This window comes from Oncorhynchus nerka, linkage group LG27, assembly GCF_034236695.1.
Source record: "Oncorhynchus nerka isolate Pitt River linkage group LG27, Oner_Uvic_2.0, whole genome shotgun sequence".
NCBI classification, from domain to species: domain Eukaryota; kingdom Metazoa; phylum Chordata; class Actinopteri; order Salmoniformes; family Salmonidae; genus Oncorhynchus; species Oncorhynchus nerka.
This window is the reverse complement of record NC_088422.1, coordinates 104,591,567-104,616,076: the sequence shown is the minus strand read 5'-3', so window position 1 is coordinate 104,616,076 and position 24,510 is coordinate 104,591,567. Positions and strand designations below refer to the sequence as shown.

The 24,510-nt window shown below is 48.2% G+C and overlaps 1 protein-coding gene across 1 annotated transcript in view; it reads left to right on the top strand.

Moving 5' to 3' along the window:
* The window catches only part of LOC135565159 (pleckstrin homology domain-containing family G member 4B-like), a 46,861-nt gene that overhangs the window by 4,105 nt on the left and 18,246 nt on the right, over positions 1 to 24,510 (top strand). The window contains exons 2-6 of the mRNA XM_065011220.1: positions 601 to 787; positions 1,280 to 1,440; positions 9,892 to 10,008; positions 15,129 to 15,227; positions 20,351 to 20,499. Of these exons, the coding sequence (XP_064867292.1) occupies positions 601 to 787; positions 1,280 to 1,440; positions 9,892 to 10,008; positions 15,129 to 15,227; positions 20,351 to 20,499 (713 nt within the window). The remainder of the gene's footprint in view (positions 1 to 600; positions 788 to 1,279; positions 1,441 to 9,891; positions 10,009 to 15,128; positions 15,228 to 20,350; positions 20,500 to 24,510) is intronic.

The following is a 24,510-nucleotide window of genomic DNA, read 5'->3' as shown; positions in this document are numbered from 1 at the left end:
TGAGACAGCTTCACCTGCCAACTCCTACCCATGTTGTTGAGACAGCTTCACCTACCAACTCCTACCCATGTTGTTGAGACAGCTTCACCTGTCAACTCCTACCCATGTTGTTGAGACAGCTCTACCCATGTTGTCTTCACCTGTCAACTCCTACCCATGTTGTTGAGACAGCTTCACCTGCCAACTCCTACCCATGTTGTTGAACAGCTTCACCTGTCAACTCCTACCCATGTTGTTGAGACAGCTTCACCTGCCAACTCCTACCCATGTTGTTGAGACAGCTTCACCCTAGTTGTTGAGACAGCTGCCAACTCTACCCATGTTGTTGTTGAGACAGCTTCACCTGCCAACTCCTACCCACCTGTTCCTCTGTTGTTGAGACAGCTTCACCTGCCAACTCCTACCCATGTTGTTGAGACAGCTTCACCTGTCAACTCCTACCCATGTTGTTGAGACAGCTTCACCCCATGTTGTCTGTTGTTGAGACAACTCCTACCTATGTTGTCTGTTGTTGAGACAGCTTCATCTGCTTGTCTGTTGTTGGGAACTGTTATTCTACTGATCTGTCTCTTGTTCTCTGTCTCTCTCTCTCCCTGACAGGATGCTTTGCCCGGCTGTATCTACACTGTCCTGTTACTGGCTGATAGAGACCTGGTTCTACGCCTAGAGAAACCCTCAGCTGTACAGGTAACACACAGAGACCTGGTTCTACGCCTGGAGAAACCCTCAGCTGTACAGGTAACACAGAGACCTGGTTCTACGCCTGGAGAAATCCTCAGCTGTACAGGTAACACAGAGACCTGGTTCTACACCTGGAGAAACCCTCAGCTGTACAGGTAACACACAGAGACCTGGTTCTACACCTGGAGAAACCCTCAGCTGTACAGGTAACACAGAGACCTGGTTCTACACCTGGAGAAACCCTCAGCTGTACAGGTAACACACAGAGACCTGGTTCTACGCCTGGAGAAAACCTCAGCTGTACAGGTAACACAGAGACCTGGTTCTACACCTGGAGAAACCTTCAGCCGTACAGGTAACACAGAGACCTGGTTCTACACCTGGAGAAACCCTCAGCTGTACAGGTAACACAGAGACCTGGTTCTACGCCTGGAGAAACCCTCAGCTGTACAGGTAACAGTAACACAGAGACCTGGTTCTACACCTGGAGAAACCCTCAGCAGTACAGGTAACACAGAGACCTGGTTCAACGCCTGGAGAAATCCTCAGCCGTACAGGTAACACAGAGACCTGGTTCTACGCCTGGAGAAACCCTCAGCTGTACAGGTAACACACAGAGACCTGGTTCTACGCCTGGAGAAACCCTCAGCTGTACAGGTAACACACAGAGACCTGGTTCTACGCCTGGAGAAATCATCAGCTGTACAGGTAACACACAGAGACCTGGTTCTACGCCTGGAGAAACCCTCAGCTGTACAGGTAACACACAGACCTGAAGGCTTCCCTCACAGTAATACTCTGTCTGGTAACATGGTTTCTCAAGGCGTCCTTCACAGTAATACTCTGTGTGGTAACAGCTATGGTTTCTCAAGGCGTCCTTCACAGTAATACTCTGTGTGGTAACAGCTATGGTTTCTCAAGGCGTCCTTCACAGTAATACTCTGTGTGGTAACAGCTATGGTGTCCTTCACAGTAATACTCTGTGTGGTAACAGCTTATGGTAAGACAGCTATGGTGTACTTCACAGTAATACTCTGTGTAGTAACAGCTATGGTGTCCTTCACAGTAATACTATGTGGGTAACAGCTATGGTTTCTCAAGAGCGTCCCTCACAGTAATACTCTGTGTAGTAACATCTATGGTTTCTCAAGGCGTCCTTCAACAGCTAATACTCTGTGTGGTAACAGCTATGGTTTCTCAAGGCGTCCTTATGGTTTCTCAAGGCTCCTTCACAGTAATACTCTGTGTGGTAACAGCTATGGTTTCTCAAGGCCTCCTTCACAGTAGTACTCTGTGTGGTAACAGCTATGGTTTCTCAAGGCCCCTTCACAGTAATACTCTGTGTGGTAACAGCTATGGTTTCTCAAGGCTTCCCTCACAGTAATACTCTGTGTGTAACAGCTATGGTTTCTCAAGGCCTCCAGTAATACAACAGCTAATACTCTGTGTGGTAACAGCTATGGTTTCTCAAGGCGTCCTTCACAGTAATACTCTGTGTGGTAACAGCTATGGTTTCTCAAGGCCTCCTTCACAGTAATACTCTGTGTGGTAACAGCTATGGTTTCTCAAGGCCTCCTTCACAGTAATACTCTGTGTGGTAACAGCTATGGTTTCTCAAGGCCTCCTTCACAGTAATACTCTGTGTGGTAACAGCTATGGTTTCTCAAGGCGTCCTTCACAGTAATACTTTGTCTGGTAACAGCTATGGTTTCTCAAGGCGTCCTTCACAGTAATACTCTGTCTGGTAACAGCTATGGTTTCTCAAGACCTCCCTCACATCGCTCAGAATACTTTTTTGGTTTGTGAAGTTCAGTCTTGTTTCCCTTCTCAAACCAATCCAGGTTCCACACTGCAGTGGAATGTGTGTGGTGTGTTGTGATTGGACGGGGACGAGTGGCACCAGGATATGGCCCTGAAGGAGAGCTATGGTGTGTTGTGATTGGACGGGGACGAGGTGGCACCAGGATATGGCCCTGAAGGAGAGCTATGGTGTGTTGTGATTGGACGGGGACGAGGTGGCACCAGGATATGGCCCTGAAGGAGAGCTGTGGTGTGTGTGTTGTGATTGGACGGGGGCGAGGTGGCACCAGGATATGGCCCTGAAGGAGAGCTGTGGTGTGTTGTGATTGGACGGGGACGAGGTGGCACCAGGATATGGCCCTGAAGGAGAGCTGTGGTGTGTTGTGATTGGACGGGGACGAGGTGGCACCAGGATATGGCCCTGAAGGAGAGCTATGGTGTGTTGTGATTGGACGGGGACGAGGTGGCACCAGGATATGGCCCTGAAGGAGAGCTATGGTGTGTTGTGATTGGACGGGGACGAGGTGGCACCAGGATATGGCCCTGAAGGAGAGCTGTGGTGTGTTGTGATTGGACGGGGACGAGGTGGCACCAGGATATGGCCCTGAAGGAGAGCTGTGGTGTGTGTGTTGTGATTGGACGGGGGCGAGGTGGCACCAGGATATGGCCCTGAAGGAGAGCTGTGGTGTGTTGTGATTGGACGGGGACGAGGTGGCACCAGGATATGGCCCTGAAGGAGAGCTGTGGTGTGTGTTGTGATTGGACGGGGACGAGGTGGCACCAGGATATGGCCCTGAAGGAGAGCTGTGGTGTGTTGTGATTGGACGGGGGACGAGTGGCACCAGGATATGGCCCTGAAGGAGAGCTGTGGTGTGTTGTGATTGGACGGGGGCGAGGTGGCACCAGGATATGGCCCTGAAGGAGAGCTATGGTGTGTTGTGATTGGACGGGGACGAGTGGCACCAGGATATGGCCCTGAAGGAGAGCTGTGGTGTGTTGTGATTGGACGGGGACGAGGTGGCACCAGGATATGGCCCTGAAGGAGAGCTGTATGGTGTGTTGTGATTGGACGGGGGCGAGGTGGCACCAGGATATGGCCCTGAAGGAGAGCTGTGGTGTGTTGTGATTGGACGGGGGCGAGGTGGCACCAGGATATGGCCCTGAAGGAGAGCTGTGGTGTGTTGTGATTGGACGGGGACGAAGTGGCACCAGGATATGGCCCTGAAGGAGAGCTGTGGTGTGTTGTGATTGGACGGGGACGAGGTGGCACCAGGATATGGCCCTGAAGGAGAGCTGTGTGTGTGTTGTGATTGGACGGGGACGAGTGGCACCAGGATATGGCCCTGAAGGAGAGCTGTGGTGTGTTGTTGTGATTGGACGGGGACGAGGTGGCACCAGGATATGGCCCTGAAGGAGAGCTGTGGTGTGTTGTGATTGGACGGGGACGAGTGGCACCAGGATATGGCCCTGAAGGAGAGCTATGGTGTGTTGTGATTGGACGGGGACGAGGTGGCACCAGGATATGGCCCTGAAGGAGAGCTGTGGTGTGTTGTGATTGGACGGGGACGAGGTGGCCCCAGGATATGGCCCTGAAGGAGAGCTGTGGTGTGTGTGTGATTGGACGGGGACGAGGTGGCACCAGGATATGGCCCTGAAGGAGAGCTGTGGTGTGTGTTGTGATTGGACGGGGACGAGGTGGCACCAGGATATGGCCCTGAAGGAGAGCTGTGGTGTGTTGTGATTGGACGGGGACTAGGTGGCCCCAGGATATGGCCCTGAAGGAGAGCTGTGGTATGTGTGTTGTGATTGGACGGGGACTAGGTGGCCCCAGGATATGGCCCTGAAGGAGAGGATATGACAAACACATCCCGGAATTGTAAAATTACCTGCGCCGAGTACAAGGATAGGTGTAGTAGACCTGTGTGTGTGAAATGCTGAATACAAGGAGGTGTAGGTAGACCTTACAGTGAAATGCTGAATACAACAGGTGTAGTAGACCTTACAGTGAAATGCTGAATACAGCAGGTGTAGTAGACCTCACAGTGAAATGATGAATACAGCAGGTGTAGTGAGACCTTACCAGTGAAATGATGAATACAACAGGTGTAGTATTGACCTTACAGTGAAATGCCCTGAAGGAGAGCTAGGTGTGTTGTGAGACCTTACAGTGAACCAGGATATGGCCCTGAATACAACAGGTGTATTAGACCTCACAGTGAAATGGCCCTGAATACAGCTGGTGTGTTGTGATTGACCTCACAGTGAAATGATGAATACAAGCAGGTGTGTGTAGACCTCACAGTGAAATGCTGAATACAGCAGGTGTAGTAGACCTCACAGTGAAATGATGAATACAGCAGGTGTAGTAGACCTTACAGTGAGTGAAGGATATGAATACAGCAGGTGTAGTGAGACCTCACAGTGAAATGGCTGAATACAACAGGTGTAGTAGAGGTGGCCTCACAGTGAAATGGCCCTGAATACAGCAGGTGTAGTAGACCTCACAGTGAAATGATGAATACAACAGGTGTAGTAGACCTTACAGTGAAATGGCCCTGAATGAGAGCTGGTGTAGTAGACCTCACAGTGAAATGGCTGAATACAGAGCTGGTGTGTAGACCTCACAGTGAAATGCTGAATACAGCAGGTGTAGTAGACCTGGCACAGGATATGGCCCTGAATACAACAGGTGTAGTAGACCTTACAGTGAAATGCTGAATACAACAGGTGTAGTAGACCTCACAGTGAAATGATGAATACAACAGGTGTAGTAGACCTCACAGTGAAATGATGAATACAACAGGTGTAGTAGACCTCACAGGAAATGGCCCTGAATAGAGCAGGTGTTGTAGACCTTACAGGTGAAATGATGAATACAACTGGTGTAGTGGAGACCTCACAGTGAAATGCTGAATACAGCAGGTGTAGTAGACCTCACAGTGAAATGCTGAATACAGCAGGTGTGATTGGACGTAGACCTCACAGTGAAATGATGAATACAACAGGTGTAGTAGACCTTGGACGGTGAAATGATGAATACAACAGGTGTAGTAGACCTCACAGTGAAATGATGAATACAACAGGTGTAGTAGACCTTACAGTGAAATGCTGAATACAGCAGGTGTAGTAGACCTCACAGTGAAATGAGTTCTGTCTGGCAGAGTGTTGAGGGGCTGTTGTAATGTATTGTGCTCTGTCTGGCAGAGTGTTGAGGGGCTGTTGTAATGTATTGTGCTCTGTCTGGCAGAGTGTTGAGGAGAGCTGTTGTAATGTGTTGTGAGATCTGTCTGGCAGAGTGTTGAGGAGCTGTTGTGTTGTGATTGGAGGCTCTGTCTGGCAGACTGTTGAGGAGCTGTTGTAATGTATTGAGATCTGTCTGGCAGAGTGTTTAGGAGAGCTGTTGTAATGTGTTGTGATTGAGATCTGTCTGGCAGAGTGTTGAGGGCTGTTGTAATGTATTGAGATCTGTCTGGCAGAGTGTTGAGGGCTGTTGTAATGGATTGAGTTCTGTCTGGCAGACTGTTGAAGGAGAGCTGTTGTAATGTGATTGAGATCTGTCTGGCAGAGTGTTGAGGGCTGTTGTAATGTATTGAGATCTGTCTGGCAGAGTGTTGAGGGCTGTTGGACGGGGACGAGGTGGCACCATTGAGATCTGTCTGGCAGAGTGTTGAGTGTTGTAATGTGTTGAGGGCTGTCTGGCAGGAGTGTTGAGGGCTGTTGTAATGTGATTGAGATCTGTCTGGCAGAGTGTTGAGGGCTGTTGTAATGTATTGAGGGCTGTCTGGCAGAGTGTTGAAGGGCTGTTGTAATGTATTGAGATCTGTCTGGCAGAGTGTTGAGGGCTGTTGTAATGTATTGAGGGCTGTCTGGCAGAGTGTTGAGGGGCTGTTGTAATGTATTGAGGGGCTGTCTGGCAGAGTGTTGAGGGGCTGTTTGGCAGAGTGTTGAGGGGCTGTTTGGCAGAGTGTTGAGGGGCTGTTTGGCAGAGTGTTGAGGGGCTGTCTGGCAGAGTGTTGAGGGGCTGTTTGGCAGAGTGTTGATGGGCTGTTGTAATGTATTGAGTTCTGTCTGGCAGAGTGTTGATGGGCTGTTGTAATGTATTGAGTTCTGTCTGGCAGAGTGTTGAGGGGCTGTTGTAATGTATTGAGTTCTGTCTGGCAGAGTGTTGAGGGGCTGTTGTAATGTATTGAGTTCTGTCTGGCAGAGTGTTGATGGGCTGTTGTAATGTATTGAGTTCTGTCTGGCAGAGTGTTGAGGGGCTGTTGTAATGTATTGAGGTCTGTCTGGCAGAGTGTTGAGGGGCTGTTGTAATGTATTGAGGTCTGTCTGGCAGAGTGTTGAGGGGCTGTTGTAATGTATTGTATTGAGTTCTGTCTGGCAGAGTGTTGAGGGCTGTTGTAATGTATTGAGGTCTGTCTGGCAGAGTGTTGAGGGGCTGTTGTAATGTATTGAGGTCTGTCTGGCAGAGTGTTGAGGGCTGTTGTAATGTATTGAGGTCTGTCTGGCAGAGTGTTGAGGGGCTGTTGTAATGTATTGAGGGCTGTCTGGCAGAGTGTTGAGGGCTGTTGTAATGTATTGAGGTCTGTCTGGCAGAGTGTTGAGGGGCTGTTGTAATGTATGAAATCTGTCTGGCAGAGTGTTGAGGGGCTGTTGTAATGTGATTGAGATCTGTCTGGCAGAGTGTTGAGGGGCTGTTGTGAATGGTGTAGAGATCTGTCTGGCAGAGTGTTGAGGGGCTGTTGTAATGTATTGAGATCTGTCTGGCAGAGTGTTTAGGGGCTGTTGTAATGTATTGAGTTCTGTCTGGCAGAGTGTTGATGGGCTGTTGTAATGTATTGCGTTCTGTCTGGCAGAGTGTTGAGGGGCTGTTGTAATGTATTGAGGTCTGTCTGGCAGAGTGTTGAGGGGCTGTTGTAATGTATTGAGGTCTGTCTGGCAGAGTGTTGAGGGGCTGTTGTAATGTATTGAGGTCTGTCTGGCAGAGTGTTGAGGGGCTGTTGTAATGTATTGAGGTCTGTCTGGCAGAGTGTTGAGGGGCTGTTGTAATGTATTGAGGTCTGTCTGGCAGAGTGTTGAGGGGCTGTTGTAATGTATTGAGATCTGTCTGGCAGAGTGTTGAGGGGCTGTTGTAATGTATTGAGGTCTGTCTGGCAGAGTGTTGAGGGGCTGTTGTAATGTATTGAGATCTGTCTGGCAGAGTGTTGATGGGCTGTTGTAATGTATTGAGATCTGTCTGGCAGAGTGTTGAGGGGCTGTTGTAATGTATTGAGATCTGTCTGGCAGAGTGTTGATGGGCTGTTGTAATGTATTGAGATCTGTCTGGCAGAGTGTTGAGGGGCTGTTGTAATGTATTGAGGGGCTGTCTGGCAGAGTGTTGAGGGGCTGTTGTAATGTATTGAGATCTGTCTGGCAGAGTGTTGAGGGGCTGTTGTAATGTATTGAGGGGCTGTCTGGCAGAGTGTTGAGGGGCTGTTGTAATGTATTGAGATCTGTCTGGCAGAGTGTTGAGGGCTGTTGTAATGTATTGAGATCTGTCTGGCAGAGTGTTGAGGGCTGTTGTAATGTATTGAGATCTGTCTGGCAGAGTGTTGATGGGCTGTTGTAATGTATTGAGATCTGTCTGGCAGAGTGTTGAGGGGCTGTTGTAATGTATTGAGATCTGTCTGGCAGAGTGTTGAGGGGCTGTTGTAATGTATTGAGATCTGTCTGGCAGAGTGTTGAGGGGCTGTTGTAATGTATTGAGATCTGTCTGGCAGAGTGTTGATGGGCTGTTGTAATGTATTGAGTTCTGTCTGGCAGAGTGTTGAGGGGCTGTTGTAATGTATTGAGATCTGTCTGGCAGAGTGTTGAGGGGCTGTTGTAATGTATTGAGATCTGTCTGGCAGAGTGTTGATGGGCTGTTGTAATGTATTGAGTTCTGTCTGGCAGAGTGTTGATGGGCTGTTGTAATGTATTGAGTTCTGTCTGGCAGAGTGTTGATGGGCTGTTGTAATGTATTGAGTTCTGTCTGGCAGAGTGTTGAGGGGCTGTTGTAATGTATTGAGTTCTGTCTGGCAGAGTGTTGAGGGGCTGTTGTAATGTATTGAGTTCTGTCTGGCAGAGTGTTGAGGGGCTGTTGTAATGTATTGAGTTCTGTCTGGCAGAGTGTTGAGGGGCTGTTGTAATGTATTGAGATCTGTCTGGCAGAGTGTTGAGGGGCTGTTGTAATGTATTGAGGGGCTGTCTGGCAGAGTGTTGAGGGGCTGTTGTAATGTATTGAGATCTGTCTGGCAGAGTGTTGAGGGGCTGTTGTAATGTATTGAGATCTGTCTGGCAGAGTGTTGAGGGGCTGTTGTAATGTATTGAGATCTGTCTGGCAGAGTGTTGAGGGGCTGTTGTAATGTATTGAGATCTGTCTGGCAGAGTGTTGATGGGCTGTTGTAATGTATTGAGTTCTGTCTGGCAGAGTGTTGAGGGCTGTTGTAATGTATTGAGTTCTGTCTGGCAGAGTGTTGAGGGCTGTTGTAATGTATTGAGTTCTGTCTGGCAGAGTGTTGAGGGGCTGTTGTAATGTATTGAGTTCTGTCTGGCAGAGTGTTGAGGGGCTGTTGTAATGTATTGAGATCTGTCTGGCAGAGTGTTGAGGGGCTGTTGTAATGTATTGAGGGGCTGTCTGGCAGAGTGTTGAGGGGCTGTTGTAATGTATTGAGATCTGTCTGGCAGAGTGTTGAGGGGCTGTTGTAATGTATTGAGATCTGTCTGGCAGAGTGTTGAGGGGCTGTTGTAATGTATTGAGATCTGTCTGGCAGAGTGTTGAGGGGCTGTTGTAATGTATTGAGATCTGTCTGGCAGAGTGTTGAGGGGCTGTTGTAATGTATTGAGATCTGTCTGGCAGAGTGTTGAGGGGCTGTTGTAATGTATTGAGATCTGTCTGGCAGAGTGTTGAGGGGCTGTTGTAATGCATTGAGTTCTGTCTGGCAGAGTGTTGAGGGGCTGTTGTAATGTATTGAGATCTGTCTGGCAGAGTGTTGAGGGGCTGTTGTAATGTATTGAGATCTGTCTGGCAGAGTGTTGAGGGGCTGTTGTAATGTATTGAGATCTGTCTGGCAGAGTGTTGAGGGGCTGTCTGGCAGAGTGTTGAGGGGCTGTTGTAATGTATTTAGTATGGAGTTGTTGTCTTGTTACAAACCTTCATTGGTTTGCTGCTGCTAGTGGTGTGGTGGTATTGTTGTCCTAAATATCTCCTCTCTCTCTCCCCTCTTTATCTCCCTCTCTCTCTCTCTCTCTCTCTCTCTCTCTCTGTCTCTCTCTCTGTCTCTCTCTCTCTCTCTCTCTCTCTCTCTCTCTCTCTCTCTCTCTCTCTCTCTCTCTCTCCCCCCCTCCCTCCCTCCCTCCCTCCCTCCTCCTCCTATTTCTCCCCTCTCTATCCAGGTGGAGTTGTTGACCTCTCTGAAGTCTCTCTATAAGCATGTGGAGGTGTCTCAGCTGCCTACTGAGTTTGACGGATCCTTCCCCTTTTCACACAGCGCCTGGGTCTGCTTCAGAACGGTGAGATAGCCTTCTGGACCTTGTAGTTCTCTGTGTTTGTAGTTTCTCCTCACACAGCTCCATTGTCTGCTTCAGAACGGTGAGATAGCCTTCTGGACCTTGTAGTTCTCTGTTTGTAGTTTCTCCTCTCACACAGCACCTGGGTCTGCTTCAGAATGGTACAGACAGACACACAGCACCACAGACTCCTGGACCTTGTAGTCTTCTCTCTGTATTTTGTAGTTTTACCTGTTATATCTTGAGCTCTTACTGCTCATTTCAATTTAAAGCACAATACAACCCCACATGTGGATAATGATTTCAAATCAAACGATGTATTTCCATTGTTGTCCTGTTAAATAAATGGTCAGAACATGAACCAACATCAACATGGTGGTCCTAGGATGGGACCGTACACCTACTGGTCATAGTGGTGACTCAGACAACACATAATGAAACAGAGCAGGACTCAGTCATCGGCTGAGGATCCTACACCCTGTACATGATGGTTTGGTGATGGGGAAGCCAGGTGATGGGGAAGCCAGGTGACGGGGAAGCCTGGTGATAGTGATGCTAGGTGATGGTGAGGCCTGGTGATGATGATGCTAGGTGATGGGGAAGCCTGGTGATAGTGATGCTAGGTGATGGGGAAGCCAGGTGATAGTGATGCTAGGTGATGGGGAAGCCTGGTGATGATGAAGCTAGGTGATGGGGAAGCCTGGTGATAGTGATGCTAGGTGATGGGGAAGCCTGGTGATAGTGATGCTAGGTGATGGGGAAGCCAGGTGATAGTGATGCTAGGTGATGGTGAGGCCTTGTGATGATGAAGCTAGGTGATGGGGAAGCCAGGTGATGGGGAAGCCAGGTGATGGTGAAGCTAGGTGATGCTAGGTGATGGTGAGACCTGGTGATGATGATGCTATGTGATGGTGAGGCCTGGTGATGGTGATGCTAGGTGATGGTGAAGCTAGGTGATGATGATGCTAGGTGATGGTGAGGCTAGGTGATGGTGAAGCCAGGTGATGGTGAAGCTAGGTGATGGTGAAGCCTGGTGATGGTGAAGCTATGTGATGGTGAAGCCAGGTGATGGTGAAGCCAGGTGATGGTGATGGTGATGCTAGGTGATGGTGAAGCTAGGTGATGGTGAAGCTAGGTGATGGTGAAGCCAGGTGATGGTGAAGCCAGGTGATGGTGAGACCAGGTGATGGTGAAGCTAGGTGATGGTGAAGCCTGGTGATTGTGAAGCTAGGTAATGGTGATGGTGAAGCTAGGTGATGGTGAAGCCTTGTGATTGTGAAGCTAGGTGATGGTGATGGTGAAGCTAGGTGATGGTGAAGCTAGGTGATGGGGAAGCTAGGTGATGGTGAAGCTAGGTGATGGTGATGCTAGGTGATGGTGAAGCTAGGTGATGGTGAAGCTAGGTGATGGTGAAACTAGGTCATTGTGAAGCTAGGTGATGGCGAAGCTAGGTAATGGTGAAGCCAGGTGATGGTGATGGTGAAGCTAGGTGATGGTGATGCTAGGTGATGGCGAAGCCAGGTGATGGTGAAGCCAGGTGATGGTGAAGCCAGGTGATTGTGAAGCCAGGTGATTGTGAAGCTAGGTGATGGCGAAGCTAGGTGATGGCAAAGCCAGGTGATGGTGAAGCCAGGTGATGGTGAAGCTAGGTGATGATGAAGCTAGGTGATTGTGAAGCTAGGTGATGGCGAAGCTAGGTGATGGTGAAGCCAGGTGATGGTGAAGCAAGGTGATGGTGATGGTGAAGCTAGGTGATGGTGATGCTAGGTGATGGTGAAGCTAGGTGATGGTGAAGCCTGGTGATGGTGAAGCCAGGTGATGGTGAAGCCAGGTGATGGTGATGGTGAAGCTAGGTGATGGTGATGCTAGGTGATGGTGATGCTAGGTGATGGTGAAGCCAGGTGATGGTGAAGCCAGGTGATGGTGATGGTGATGCTAGGTGATGGTGATGCTAGGTGATGGTGAAGCTAGGTGATGGTGAAGCTAGGTGATGGTGAAGCCAGGTGATGGTGAAGCCAGGTGATGGTGAGACCAGGTGATGGTGAAGCTAGGTGATGGTGAAGCCTGGTGATTGTGAAGCTAGGTAATGGTGATGGTGAAGCTAGGTGATGGTGAAGCCTTGTGATTGTGAAGCTAGGTGATGGTGATGGTGAAGCTAGGTGATGGTGAAGCTAGGTGATGGTGATGGGGAAGCTAGGTGATGGTGAAGCTAGGTGATGGTGATGCTAGGTGATGGTGAAGCTAGGTGATGGTGAAGCTAGGTGATGGTGAAACTAGGTCATTGTGAAGCTAGGTGATGGCGAAGCTAGGTAATGGTGAAGCCAGGTGATGGTGATGGTGAAGCTAGGTGATGGTGATGCTAGGTGATGGTGAAGCCAGGTGATGGTGAAGCCAGGTGATGGTGAAGCCAGGTGATTGTGAAGCCAGGTGATTGTGAAGCTAGGTGATGGCGAAGCTAGGTGATGGCAAAGCCAGGTGATGGTGAAGCCAGGTGATGGTGATGGTGAAGCTAGGTGATGGTGAAGCTAGATGATGGTGAAGCCAGGTGATGGTGAAGCTAGGTGATGATGAAGCTAGGTGATTGTGAAGCTAGGTGATTGTGAAGCTAGGTGATGGTGAAGCCAGGTGATGGTGAAGCAAGGTGATGGTGATGGTGAAGCTAGGTGATGGTGATGCTAGGTGATGGTGAAGCTAGGTGATGGTGAAGCCTGGTGATGGTGAAGCCAGGTGATGGTGAAGCCAGGTGATGGTGATGGTGAAGCTAGGTGATGGTGATGCTAGGTGATGGTGAAGCCAGGTGATGGTGATGCTAGGTGATGGTGAAGCCAGGTGATGGTGATGGTGATGCTAGGTGATGGTGAAGCTAGGTGATGGTGAAGCTAGGTGATGGTGAAGCCAGGTGATGGTGAAGCCAGGTGATGGTGAGACCAGGTGATGGTGAAGCTAGGTGATGGTGAAGCCTGGTGATTGTGAAGCTAGGTAATGGTGATGGTGAAGCTAGGTGATGGTGAAGCCTTGTGATTGTGAAGCTAGGTGATGGTGATGGTGAAGCTAGGTGATGGTGATGGGGAAGCTAGGTGATGGTGAAGCTAGGTGATGGTGATGCTAGGTGATGGTGAAGCTAGGTGATGGTGAAGCTAGGTGATGGTGAAACTAGGTCATTGTGAAGCTAGGTGATGGCGAAGCTAGGTAATGGTGAAGCCAGGTGATGGTGATGGTGAAGCTAGGTGATGGTGATGCTAGGTGATGGTGATGCTAGGTGATGGTGAAGCCAGGTGATGGTGAAGCCAGGTGATGGTGAAGCCAGGTGATTGTGAAGCCAGGTGATTGTGAAGCTAGGTGATGGCGAAGCTAGGTGATGGCAAAGCCAGGTGATGGTGAAGCCAGGTGATGGTGATGGTGAAGCTAGGTGATGGTGAAGCTAGATGATGGTGAAGCCAGGTGATGGTGAAGCTAGGTGATGATGAAGCTAGGTGATTGTGAAGCTAGGTGATTGTGAAGCTAGGTGATGGCGAAGCTAGGTGATGGTGAAGCCAGGTGATGGTGAAGCAAGGTGATGGTGATGGTGAAGCTAGGTGATGGTGATGCTAGGTGATGGTGAAGCTAGGTGATGGTGATGCTAGGTGATGGTGAAGCTAGGTGATGGTGAAGCTAGGGGATGGTGAAGCTAGGTGATGATGAAGTTAGGTGATTGTGAACCTAGGTGATTGCGAAGCTAGGTGATGGTGAAGCCAGGTGATGGTGAAGCCAGGTGATGGTGATGGTGAAGCCAGGTGATGGTGATGCTAGGTGATGGTGAGACCAGGTGATGGTGAAGCTAGGTGATGGTGAAGCTAGGTGATGGTGAGACCAGGTGATGGTGAAGCCAGGTGATGGTGAAGCTAGGTGATGGTGAGACCAGGTGATGGTGATGCTAGGTGATGGTGAAGAAGTTGGCTTGCTGTCCCTGCTATCTTCCTCAGCTCATCCTTTCTGTAGCCTGTGAAGCCAGGTGATGGTGAGACCAGGTGATGGTGAAGCCAGCTCATCCTCTCTGTAGCCTGGACTTCATACCTCCACATCTAATGTGTATCACCCACATGGGTGCTCCCTCTGGTGCTGCCCTTCAGCGCCAACAACCCACCACACATCAGTCCAGAACAGTAGTCACCCTCACTACGAGCTCTCTGACATTTACACAATGCAGTCAGGTCTCATTGATCAACAAGCAGCCGGTGCTGACATACATCAAACGTTAGCCAGGTAGCTAGCTAGCCAAACCAGACAAGTCAACCTGCCGTCTGTGCTGAGATACATCAAACGTTAGCCAGGTAGCTAGCTAGCCAAACCAGACAAGTCAACCTGCCGTCAGTGCTGAGATACATCAAACGTTAGCCAGGTAGCTAGCTAGCCAAACCCGACAAGTCAACCTGCCTTCAGTGCTGAGATACATCAAACGTTAGCCAGGTAGCTAGCTAGCCAAACCGGACAAGTCAACCTGCCGTCAGTGCTGAGATACATCAAACGTTAGCCAGGTAGCTAGCTAGCCAAACCGGACAAGTCAACCTGCCTTCAGTGCTGAGATACATCAAACGTTAGCCAGGTAGCTAGCTAGCCAAACCAGACAAGTCAACCTGCCGTCAGTGTTGAGATACATCAAACGTTAGCCAGGTAGCTAGCTAGCCAAACCAGACAAGTCAACCTGCCGTCAGTGTTGAGATACATCAAACGTTAGCCAGGTAGCTAGCTAGCCAAACCAGACAAGTCAACCTGCCGTCAGTGTTGAGATACATCAAACGTTAGCCAGGTAGCTAGCTAGCCAAACCGGACCAGTCAACCTGCAACTCCTGTCAAAACAACCGGATATATCCACTCAAATCAATGACTTATCAAAAACAAAATCAATCAACACTAAACCAACAACAAACAAAAACGTTTTAAATAAAAATATGTCCAACTTTCCAGAACTCTCTGTTTAGGCTGCTTTACGGCGCCATGGCAACCACGTGCTGCTGTGAGTGTCTTACCGGAGATGACTAAAGTTGTCTGTGCTTAGTTATCTGTCTGTCTGTCTCTCGGGTCTTTGTATAGTTGTCTTTCATGTGGTTGAACTGTGTGTCTCTGTTCTGACGGTGGTGTTTCAGAGAGTGGAACAGCTAACCAGTCACTGTGAGGACGCTGTCAACCTCCTGCAGAGTACCATCACAGGTCTGGAGTCTACTGTCCTGCCAGCTACTGCTGAGGTAACTACCATGTTAATATAGTCTGTAGTCTACTGTCCTGCCAGCTACTGCTGAGGTAACTACCATGTTAATATAGTCTGTAGTTAGTCTACTGTCCTGCCAGCTACTGCTGAGGTAACTACCATGTTAATATATAGTCTGTAGTCTACTGTCCTGCCAGCTACTGCTGAGGTAACTACCATGTTAATATAGTCTGTAGTTAGTCTACTGTCCTGCCAGCTACTGCTGAGGTAACTACCATGTTAATATAGTCTGTAGTCTACTGTCCTGCCAGCTACTGCTGAGGTAACTACCATGTTAATATAGTCTGTAGTTAGTCTACTGTCCTGCCAGCTACTGCTGAGGTAACTACCATGTTAATATATAGTCTGTAGTCTACTGTCCTGCCAGCTACTGCTGAGGTAACTACCATGTTAATATATAGTCTGTAGTCTACTGTCCTGCCAGCTACCGCTGAGGTAACTACCATGTTAATATAGTCTGTAGTTAGTCTACTGTCCTGCCAGCTACCGCTGAGGTAACTACCATGTTAATATAGTCTGTAGTTAGTCTACTGTCCTGCCAGCTACCGCTGAGGTAACTACCATGTTAATATAGTCTGTAGTCTACTGTCCTGCCAGCTACCGCTGAGGTAACTACCATGTTAATATAGTCTGTAGTCTACTGTCCTGCCAGCTACCACTGAGGTAACTACCATGTTAATATAGTCTGTAGTCTACTGTCCTGCCAGCTACTGCTGAGGTAACTACCATGTTAATATAGTCTGTAGTTAGTCCACTGTCCTGCCAGCTACCGCTGAGGTAACTACCATGTTAATATAGTCTGTAGTTAGTCTACTGTCCTGCCAGCTACTGCTGAGGTAACTACCATGTTAATATAGTCTGTAGTCTACTGTCCTGTTAGCTACCGCTGAGGTAACTACCATGTTAATATAGTCTGTAGTCTACTGTCCTGCCAGCTACTGCTGAGGTAACTACCGTGTTAATATAGTCTGTAGTCAGTCTACTGTCCTGCCAGCTACTGCTGAGGTAACTACCATGTTAATATAGTCTGTAGTCAGTCTACTGTCCTGCCAGCTACTGCTGAGGTAACTACCATGTTAATATAGTCTGTAGTCAGTCTACTGTCCTGCCAGCTACTGCTGAGGTAACTACCATGTTAATATAGTCTGTAGTCAGTCTACTGTCCTGCCAGCTACCGCTGAGGTAACTACCATGTTAATATAGTCTGTAGTCTACTGTCCTGTTAGCTACCGCTGAGGTAACTACCATGTTAATATAGTCTGTAGTTAGTCTACTGTCCTGCCAGCTACCGCTGAGGTAACTACCATGTTAATATAGTCTGTAGTCTACTGTCCTGCCAGCTACTGCTGAGGTAACTACCATGTTAATATAGTCTGTAGTTAGTCTACTGTCCTGCCAGCTACTGCTGAGGTAACTACCATGTTAATATAGTCTGTAGTCTACTGTCCTGCCAGCTACCGCTGAGGTAACTACCATGTTAATATAGTCTGTAGTTAGTCTACTGTCCTGCCAGCTACTGCTGAGGTAACTACCGTGTTAATATAGTCTGTAGTTAGTCTACTGTCCTGCCAGCTACTGCTGAGGTAACTACCATGTTAATATAGTCTGTAGTTAGTCTACTGTCCTGCCAGCTACTGCTGAGGTAACTACCATGTTAATATAGTCTGTAGTCTACTGTCCTGCCAGCTACCGCTGAGGTAACTACCATGTTAATATAGTCTGTAGTCTACTGTCCTGCCAGCTACTGCTGAGGTAACTACCATGTTAATATAGTCTGTAGTCTACTGTCCTGCCAGCTACTGCTGAGGTAACTACCATGTTAATATAGTCTGTAGTTAGTCTACTGTCCTGCCAGCTACTGCTGAGGTAACTACCATGTTAATATAGTCTGTAGTTAGTCCACTGTCCTGCCAGCTACTGCTGAGGTAACTACCATGTTAATATAGTCTGTAGTTAGTCTACTGTCCTGCCAGCTACTGCTGAGGTAACTACCATGTTAATATAGTCTGTAGTCTACTGTCCTGCCAGCTACCGCTGAGGTAACTACCATGTTAATATAGTCTGTAGTCTACTGTCCTGCCAGCTACCGCTGAGGTAACTACCATGTTAATATAGTCTGTAGTCTACTGTCCTGCCAGCTACCGCTGAGGTAACTACCATGTTAATATAGTCTGTAGTCTACTGTCCTGCCAGCTACTGCTGAGGTAACTACCATGTTAATATAGTCTGTAGTTAGTCTACTGTCCTGCCAGCTACTGCTGAGGTAACTACCATGTTAATATAGTCTGTAGTCTACTGTCCTGCCAGCTACTGCTGAGGTAACTACCATGTTAATATAGTCTGTAGTCAGTCTACTGTCCTGCCAGCTACTGCTGAGGTAACTACCATGTTAATATAGTCTGTAGTTAGTCTACTGTCCTGCCAGCTACCGCTGAGGTAACTACCATGTTAATATAGTCTGTAGTTAGTCTACTGTCCTGCCAGCTACCGCTGAGGTAACTACCATGTTAATATAGTCTGTAGTTAGTCTACTGTCCTGCCAGCTACTGCTGAGGTAACTACCATGTTAATATAGTCTGTAGTCTACTGTCCTGCCAGCTACTGCTGAGGTAACTACCATGTTAATATAGTCTGTAGTCTACTGTCCTGCCAACTACCGCTGAGGTAACTACCATGTTAATATAGTCTGTAGTTAGTCTACTGTCCTGCCAGCTACCGCTGAGGTAACTACCATGTTAATATAGTCTGTAGTTAGTCCACTGTCCTGCCAGCTACCGCTGAGGTAACTACCATGTTAATATAGTCTGTAGTTAGTCTACTGTCCTGCCAGCTACCGCTGAGGTAACTACCATGTTAATATAGTCTGTAGTCTACTGTCCTGCCAGCTACCGCTGAGGTAACTACCATGTTAATATAGTCTGTAGTCCACTGTCCTGCCAGCTACCGCTGAGGTAACTACTATGTTAATATAGTCTGTAGTCTACTGTCCTGCTAGCTACTGCTGAGGTAACTACCATGTTAATATAGTCTGTAGTCTACTGTCCTGCCAACTACCGCTGAGGTAACTACCATGTTAATATAGTCTGTAGTTAGTCTACTGTCCTGCCAGCTACCGCTGAGGTAACTACCATGTTAATATAGTCTGTAGTTAGTCCACTGTCCTGCCAGCTACTGCTGAGGTAACTACCATGTTAATATATAGTCTGTAGTCTACTGTCCTGCCAGCTACCGCTGAGGTAACTACCATGTTAATATAGTCTGTAGTTAGTCTACTGTCCTGCCAGCTACCGCTGAGGTAACTACCATGTTAGTATAGTCTGTAGTCTGCTGTCCTGCCAGCTACCGCTGAGGTAACTACCATGTTAATATAGTCTGTAGTCTGCTGTCCTGCCAGCTACCGCTGAGGTAACTACCATGTTAATATAGTCTGTAGTCAGTCTACTGTCCTGCCAGCTACTGCTGAGGTAACTACCATGTTAATATAGTCTGTAGTCTACTGTCCTGCCAGCTACCGCTGAGGTAACTACCATGTTAATATAGTCTGTAGTCTACTGTCCTGCCAGCTACTGCTGAGGTAACTACCATGTTAATATAGTCTGTAGTCAGTCTACTGTCCTGCCAGCTACTGCTGAGGTAACTACCATGTTAATATAGTCTGTAGTCTACTGTCCTGCCAGCTACCGCTGAGGTAACTACCATGTTAATATAGTCTGTAGTCTACTGTCCTGCCAGCTACTGCTGAGGTAACTACCATGTTAATATAGTCTGTAGTCAGTCTACTGTCCTGCCAGCTACTGCTGAGGTAACTACCATGTTAATATAGTCTGTAGTTAGTCTACTGTCCTGCCAGCTACCGCTGAGGTAACTACCATGTTAATATATAGTCTGTAGTCTACTGTCCTGCCAGCTACCGCTGAGGTAACTACCATGTTAATATAGTCTGTAGTCAGTCTACTGTCCTGTGGTGTGTTGAGGCTCTAGGAGACATGTCTAGGAGGGATATGACGTGTGTTGAGGCTGTAGGAGACATGTCTAGGAGGGATATGACATGTGTTGTGTTGAGGCTGTAGAAGACATGTCTAGGAGGGATATGACGTGTGTTGTATTGAGGCTGTAGGAGACTGGTAGAGTTGAATTACAGGACAGGAAATGGAGTGGTCTGGTAGAGTTGAATTACAGGACAGGAAGTGGAGTGGTCTGGTAGAGTTGAATGACAGGACAGGAAATGGAGTGGTCTGGTAGAGTTGAATTTCAGGACAGGAAGTGGATTGGTCAGGTAAAGTTGAATTACAGGACAGGAAGTGGAGTGGTCTGGTAGAGTTGAATTACAGGACAAGAAATGGATTGGTCTGGTAGAGTTGAATTACAGGACAGGAAGTGGAGTGGTCTGGTAGAGTTGAATTACAGGACAGGAAATGGATTGGTCTGGTAGAGTTGAATTACAGGACAGGAAATGGAGTGGTCTGGTAGAGTTGAATTACAGGACAGGAAATGGAGTGGTCAGGTAGAGTTGAATTAGAGGACAGGATATGGAGTGGTCTGGTAGAGTTGAATTACAGGACAGGAAATGGATTGGTCTGGTAGAGTTGAATTACAGGACAGGAAATGGAGTGGTCTGGTAGAGTTGAATTACAGGTCAGGAAATGGAGTGGTCAGGTAGAGTTGAATTAGAGGACAGGATATGGAGTGGTCTGGTAGAGTTGAATTACAGGACAGGAAGTGGAGTGGTCTGGTAGAGTTGAATGACAGGACAGGAAGTGGAGTGGTCTGGTAGAGTTGAATTACAGGACAGGAAATGGAGTGGTCTGGTAGAGTTGAATTACAGGACAGGAAATGGAGTGATCAGGTAGAGTTGAATTACAGGACAGGAAGTGGAGTGGTCAGGTAGAGTTGAATTACAGGACAGGAAGTGGAGTGGTCTGGTAGAGTTGAATTACAGGACAGGAGATGTTTAGGAAGGGTGTTTGGTGTATGTGGAAGTCTGCTAAATGACTTAAATGTAAAAAAAAATGTAAATGTCTTTAGAAAACATATTAATTGACTTGTGGTCCAACACGTGTATAAAACACTAACTCTCCCCTCACCCCCCCCCCCCCCCAGGAGGCCCAGGTGTTACTTGCCAGGTACAGGGGTGTGATGTGCACCGTCCTGGAGGACAGCCGATTGGCTAGATTACAGCTGGAGGGCGGAGCCATCCTGTCCCGCCTCCGTAAAGAGGAAACCAGTGTCAGCCTCAGAGACGACTACAGGTAATGATTCGGTTGTTACCGCTGCGATATGGAACCTTTTCTGGGCGACCCGACTAGATTCACATAGCAATATGAGTTATAGATCTGTCATTCTCATTGAAAGTCTTAAGACGTGCTATATCTGTTCTATGTGCTCTATATGGTAGATGGTACAATGACTCTCCTCTACACTGGACTGGTTTGTTTTGTCACATGAACTGAACTATTAGAATTTTATCAACCAGGAAATGACGGAGTGATTTCTGCACATTGCACCTTTATAGATACACTTGTATCCACAGCAACTTGACAAATGAATACAGCCCAGCACCATTCTCCAACCAACGCCCTCTCCTCTATGTTCTCCCTCATCCCCTCAGTCCAACCTCCTCTCCTCTCCTCCATTTCCCCTCTCTTCTCTCCTCTATATTCTCCCTTAGTCCAACCTCCCTCTCCTCCATTTCTCCTCTCTCCTCTCCTCCATTTCTCATCTCTCCTCTCCTCCATTTCCCCTCTCTCCCCTCCTCATTTCCCCTCTCTCTCCTCGTTTGTTTGTCAGTGGTCCAATACATCTCCATCTGGATCCAGGGGTTGTTCACTGGGACAGAGAACTGTTGAGGAATGTTCTAGTACCCTCGTCAATTCATTGGTATATATATGTTGAAGAGGGTGGGGCTCAAGCTGCATCCCTGTCTAGTGCCCTCGTCAATTCATTGATATATATATGTTGAAGAGGGTGGGGCTCAAGCTGCATCCCTGTCTAGTACCCTCGTCAATTCATTGGTATATATATATGTTGAAGAGGGTGGGGCTCAAGCTGCATCCCTGTCTAGTGCCCTCGTCAATTCATTGGTATATATATATTGAAGAGGGTGGGGCTCAAGCTGCATCCCTGTCTCACCCCACGGCCCTGTGGGAAGAAATGTGTGTGCTTTTTTTGCCTATTTTAACCGCACACTTGTTGTTTGTGTACATGGATTTTATAACGTGGTGTGTTTTTCCCCCCAACACCACTTTCCATCAGTTTGTATAGAAGACCCTCATGTCAAATTGAGTCAAACGCTTGTTTTTTTTAAAAATTTGCAGGGTGAATACGTGGTCTGTCGTACGGTAATTTGGTAAAAAGCCAATTTGACATGTGCTCAGTGCATTGTTTTCACTGAGGAAATGTACGAGTCTGCTGTTAATGATAATGCAGAGGATTTTCCCAAGGTTGCTGTTGACGCATCTCTCTCGCTCTCTCTCTCTGTGTCTCTCTCTCCACTCCTGTCTCTAATCTAAGGTGTCTGGTCTTTATTAGAGCTCTAGTGAATATTGTTCTGTTGTCTTAATGTCTCCTGTTGTCTTAATGTCTCCTGTTGTCTTAATGTCTCCTGTTATGTCTACACCTATAGGGAGTCATTAGGGACCCAGCCTGTGTCTGTTGTCACCAGCTAGCAGGGCTTTCCCCTGCTGTTATGTCTACACCCATAGGGAGTCATTAGGGACTCAGCCTGTGTCTGAGCAGGGCTCCCCCCTGATGTTATGTCTACACCTCTGACACAGGAGCCTCTTCTCTCCTCCAACACAGGAGCCTCTTAGTCATTAGGGACCCAGCCTTGTGTCTGTTGTCACCAGCTAGCAGGGCTTCCCCCTGCTGTTATGTCAGGATGTGATTCAGTCTACTTCTTTCCTGTGACTAACCCCTCTCCTGATCCCTCTCTGTCACCCCAGGCTCTGCCCGCCACACCCCTCCCATTGCTCAGGAATGTACTCTCCCTACCTGCTCATGACTAGAGGGCATTTCCAACTCACTCAAAAATGGGAGGGGTGGAATGTTTCCCTCTAGTTCCTAACGTCTGGGGCTTTGCAGATAAATGCTGTTGATATGTGTATTTTTGCTGTGCTGGTAGGGTTGGCCGAGTCAGAGAAATGATTTGTCTGTGTATTTTTCCTGTGCTGGTGGGGTTGGCCGAGTCAGAGAAATGCGTTGTCTGTGTGTTGTGTCTTTGGGGTCAGTCTTAAAGGACCTGTGTCAGAGGAGAGAAGAGGCTCCTGTGTTGGAGGAGAGAAGAGGCTCCTGTGTCAGAGGAGAGAAGAGGCTCCTGTGTCAGAGGAGAGAAGAGGCTCCTGTGTCAGAGGAGAGAAGAGGAAGGAGAAGTGACAACAGAGAGACCTGTTCTGGTTCTGGTCAGCTGAAGGAGAAGTGACAACAGAGAGACCTGTTCTGGTTCTGGTTCTGGTCAGCTGAAGGAGAAGTGACAACAGAGAGACCTGTTCTGGTTCTGGTCAGCTGAAGGAGAAGTGACAACAGAGAGACCTGTTCTGCTTCTGGTCAGCTGAAGGAGAAGTGACAACAGAGAGACCTGTTCTGGTTCTGTTCAGCTGAAGGAGAAGTGACAACAGAGAGACCTGTTCTGGTTCTGGTCAGCTGAAGGAGAAGTGACAACAGAGAGACTTGTTCTGGTTCTGGTCAGCTGACGGAGAAGTGACAACAGAGAGACTTGATCTGGTTCTGGTCAGCTGACGGAGAAGTGACAACAGAGAGACCTGTTCTGGTTCTGGTTCTGGTCAGCTGAAGGAGAAGTGACAACAGAGAGACCTGTTCTGGTTCTGGTCAGCTGACGGAGAAGTGACAACAGAGAGACCTGTTCTGGTTCTGGTTCTGGTCAGCTGAAGGAGAAGTGACAACAGAGGGACCTGTTCTGGTTCTGGTTCTGGTCAGCTGAAGGAGAAGTGACAACAGAGAGACCTGTTCTGGTTCTGGTTCTGGTCAGCTGAAGGAGAAGTGACAACAGAGAGACCTGATCTGGTTCTGGTCAGCTGACGGAGAAGTGACAACAGAGAGACCTGTTCTGGTTCTGGTCAGCTGAAGGAGAAGTGACAACAGAGAGACTTGTTCTGGTTCTGGTCAGCTGAAGGAGAAGTGACAACAGAGAGACCTGTTCTGGTTCTGGTTCTGGTCAGCTGAAGGAGAAGTGACAACAGAGAGACTGAGGGACTTGTTCTGGTTCTGGTCAGCTGAAGGAGAAGTGACAACAGAGAGACCTGTTCTGGTTCTGGTCAGCTGAAGGAGAAGTGACAACAGAGAGACCTGTTCTGGTTCTGGTCAGCTGAAGGAGAAGTGACAACAGAGAGACTGAGGGACTTGTTCTGGTTCTGGTCAGCTGAAGGAGAAGTGACAACAGAGGGACCTGTTCTGGTTCTGGTCAGCTGAAGGAGAAGTGACAACAGAGAGACCTGTTCTGGTTCTGGTCAGCTGAAGGAGACATGACAACAGAGAGACCTGTTCTGGTTCTGGTTCTGGTCAGCTGAAGGAGAAGTGACAACAGAGAGACCTGTTCTGGTTCTGGTCAGCTGAAGGAGAAGTGACAACAGAGAGACTTGTTCTGGTTCTGGTCAGCTGAAGGAGAAGTGACAACAGAGAGACCTGTTCTGGTTCTGGTCAGCTGAAGGAGAAGTGACAACAGAGAGACCTGTTCTGGTTCTGGTCAGCTGAAGGAGAATCTTTGGGGTCGTATTGTTCCTGGAGCTGCAGTAACACCACTCTGTGTATCAGTATGGAGCTGCAGTAACACCACTCTGTGTATCAGTATGGAGCTGCAGTAACACCACTCTGTGTATCAGTATGGAGCTGCAGTAACACCACTCTGTGTATCAGTATGGAGCTGCAGTAACACCACTCTGTGTATCAGTATGGAGCTGCAGTAACACCACTCTGTGTATCAGTATGGAGCTGCAGTAACACCACTCTGTGTATCAGTATGGAGCTGCAGTAACACCACTCTGTGTATCAGTATGGAGCTGCAGTAACACCACTCTGTGTATCAGTATGGAGCTGCAGTAACACCACTCTGTGTATCAGTATGGAGCTGCAGTAACACCACTCTGTGTGTCAGTATGGGGTCGTATTGTTCCTGTAGCTGCGGTAACACTGGTACTTCCTGTTTGTACCTGGTACTTCCTGTATATAGCCATGTTGTTACCTGGTACTTCCTGTATATAGCCATGTTATTACCTGGTACTTCCTGTATATAGCCATGTTATTACCTG